General features: G+C 55.0%; 1 protein-coding gene across 1 annotated transcript in view; it reads left to right on the top strand.

The window, feature by feature from the left end:
* Positions 1 to 2,500, top strand: part of dnah9 (dynein, axonemal, heavy chain 9) — a gene marked incomplete at both ends in the record, with an annotated part of 99,135 nt that overhangs the window by 14,546 nt on the left and 82,089 nt on the right. Inside the window, 6 exons of the mRNA XM_084456483.1 lie at positions 158 to 317; positions 554 to 709; positions 836 to 968; positions 1,603 to 1,880; positions 2,179 to 2,309; positions 2,499 to 2,500. The exon at positions 2,499 to 2,500 is cut by the window's right edge and continues 125 nt beyond it. Coding sequence (XP_084312609.1) covers positions 158 to 317; positions 554 to 709; positions 836 to 968; positions 1,603 to 1,880; positions 2,179 to 2,309; positions 2,499 to 2,500 — 860 coding nt within the window. The remainder of the gene's footprint in view (positions 1 to 157; positions 318 to 553; positions 710 to 835; positions 969 to 1,602; positions 1,881 to 2,178; positions 2,310 to 2,498) is intronic.

The following is a 2,500-nucleotide window of genomic DNA, read 5'->3' as shown; positions in this document are numbered from 1 at the left end:
TCATCAAGGATATTTTGGTATGGTTGTGGTTGTTGATCATGGCTGAATTGACCCTGCTCGTCACTCCTCTACCCTTTCCCCCCCACACACACACACACACATACACACCCCCTCATACACACGCACACACATACTGTACACCCCCCCGGCCTCCCAGGCGTGAGGTGGGCCTGCTGAAGGAGCTGTGGGACATGGTGGCGGTGGTGGACTCCAGCATGGCCGCCTGGCGGACCACGTCGTGGAGGGAGATCAACGTGGAGGAGATGGAGCTGGAGTGTAAACGCCTCTCCAAAGACATACGTGCCCTGGATAAAGAGGTGAGAGAGGGGGAGGCGGAGAGAGAGGGAGGCGGCGAGGAGAGATGGGGAGAGGAGGTGAGAGAAGAGGAGGAGAGGGGGGGGGGAGAAGAGAGGATAGGAAAGGAGGGGGGAAAGGAGAGGTGAGGAGAAAAGCGGAGGGGAGGGTCGATCGCACGGTTGATCGCGCACTACCGTCGGACGACCCCTCGGACGACCCCTCGACCGCGTGCCCCTGTGGTCTCTGTCCCTGGCAGGTGCGGGCCTGGGAGGCCTTCTCTGGGCTGGACAGCCGGGTCAAGAACCTCCTGGTGTCCCTCCGGGCCGTGGCAGAGCTCCAGAACCCGGCCATACGACCCAGACACTGGCACCAGCTCATGGCTGCCACGGGAGTCTGCTTCACCATGGACCAGGTTCATGATTACCATTCTTCTAAACCTTTGTGTTTACACAGTGGCTTTGTGTGTTTGTGCGTTCGTGCATATGTGTGTGTGTGTGTGTGTGTGTGTGTCTGAGCTGACGCAGTATGCTCTATTCAGGAGACCACTCTGGCCGACCTGCTGCAGCTGAACCTTCACTGCTTCGAGGAGGAGGTGAGGGGTATCGTGGACAAGGCCGTCAAGGAGATGGGCATGGAGAAGGTCCTATCAGAGCTCAACTCCACCTGGACAGGTGAGACTTCCTCTCTCGGCAGCCAATGAGCTACTGACGGGCCGAATAGAACCAAAAAGCAAGCCGTCCAAACATTATAGCCTGTACTCAGATACCTAGTGATCTGAGGAGTTAGAGGAAGAGGAGGAGGAGGAGGAGGAGGAGGATGGAAGCTCTTTCTTCAGTCTAGATCTTATTATGGCTCATTCTCTCAGTGAGTTTTTTTTGCTGCTATCTCATTGGGTGACATGTAGCCTGACTCTCAGACTGAATCGCCATTTTGTTTCACTTCATTAGTCAGTCTGAACATGCTCCCATTGCAGCAGTTTTCCAAGGGAGGCGTTGCCGAAGGAGTCCTCAGCGATTAGTGCATCCCCTAACCAATCACATCGCGCCGATTAATTCTGCCGTCGCATTCGAAGGACGGCAGTCGGCCTCGTTGGAATTCAGGCCGAGACTGGACCGGAGCCTTTCCGGACCCTGAATGGCATTTTAAAAATACTGATGCGGGTGGCGAAGCCAGGCTAGGTCACCACGTACTCTCAGTTGTAGATCCAGCACTAGGCCCGGTATTAGTATGAGACGGATGGATCCTGAGTCCGTCCCGTTGAGAGTGTTCTGATCCGGCTGGGTGCCGCCGGTCCCACTCTGATAGGTATGCAGTTCCAGTACGAGGCCCACCACAGGACCCAGGTGCCCCTGCTGCGCTCGGACGAGGACCTGATCGAGACCCTGGAGGACAACCAGGTGCAGCTGCAGAACCTCATGTCCTCCAAACACGTCGCCCACTTCCTGGAGGAGGTGTCGTCGTGGCAGCGCCGGCTGTCGACGGCCGACCAGGTGATCGCCATCTGGTTCGAGGTGCAGCGCACCTGGACGCACCTGGAGAGCATCTTCATCGGCTCGGAGGACATCCGCGCGCAGCTGCCCGAGGTCAGAGCGCACACACACACACACACACACACACACACACACACACACACACACACATGCACTAACGTACAGCATGACACTGCACTTTTTTTTTTTTATCCTGCGGATTATGTTAATTAAGAATCCATTTACTTGGTCTTGCTTGGCTAATCAGAATTACATCTCTCCTTTAATTGCCCCTGTGGTATTTGGCTGTGCTTAAAACCAGATGCTCGATATTAAATCTCTGTGATTCTCTCTCTGTCCTCGGGGAACCCAAAATCCCCCTGGCCTGGCTCCCACGTGGAATTCTCTGCAGGACTCCAAACGATTTGAAGGGATTGATGCTGATTTCAAAGAGCTGGCGAACGCAGCCCATAAAACACCGAACGTGGTGGAGGCCACCAATAAAGCCGGCCTGTTCAGCAAACTGGAGGACATTCAGAGCAGGTGTTGGTTCGGAGCAATCTGGAGTGTTGTTGTGGTGGTACTGCATGTGTGGGGAGCTGTGCTATACTCACCTAGTGCTATTAGAATGCATTTGGACTGAATATGATAGCTGCCGACACACACACACACACACACACACACACACACACACACACACTGATCATGCTATGTGTGTGTGTGTCCCTGCAGGC

The sequence above is a fragment of the Borostomias antarcticus genome (genome assembly GCF_949987555.1).
Source record: "Borostomias antarcticus genome assembly, chromosome: 22".
NCBI lineage: Eukaryota > Metazoa > Chordata > Actinopteri > Stomiiformes > Stomiidae > Borostomias > Borostomias antarcticus.
The sequence above is the reverse complement of the archived record's forward strand: the minus strand, read 5'-3'. Positions and strand labels throughout refer to the sequence as shown.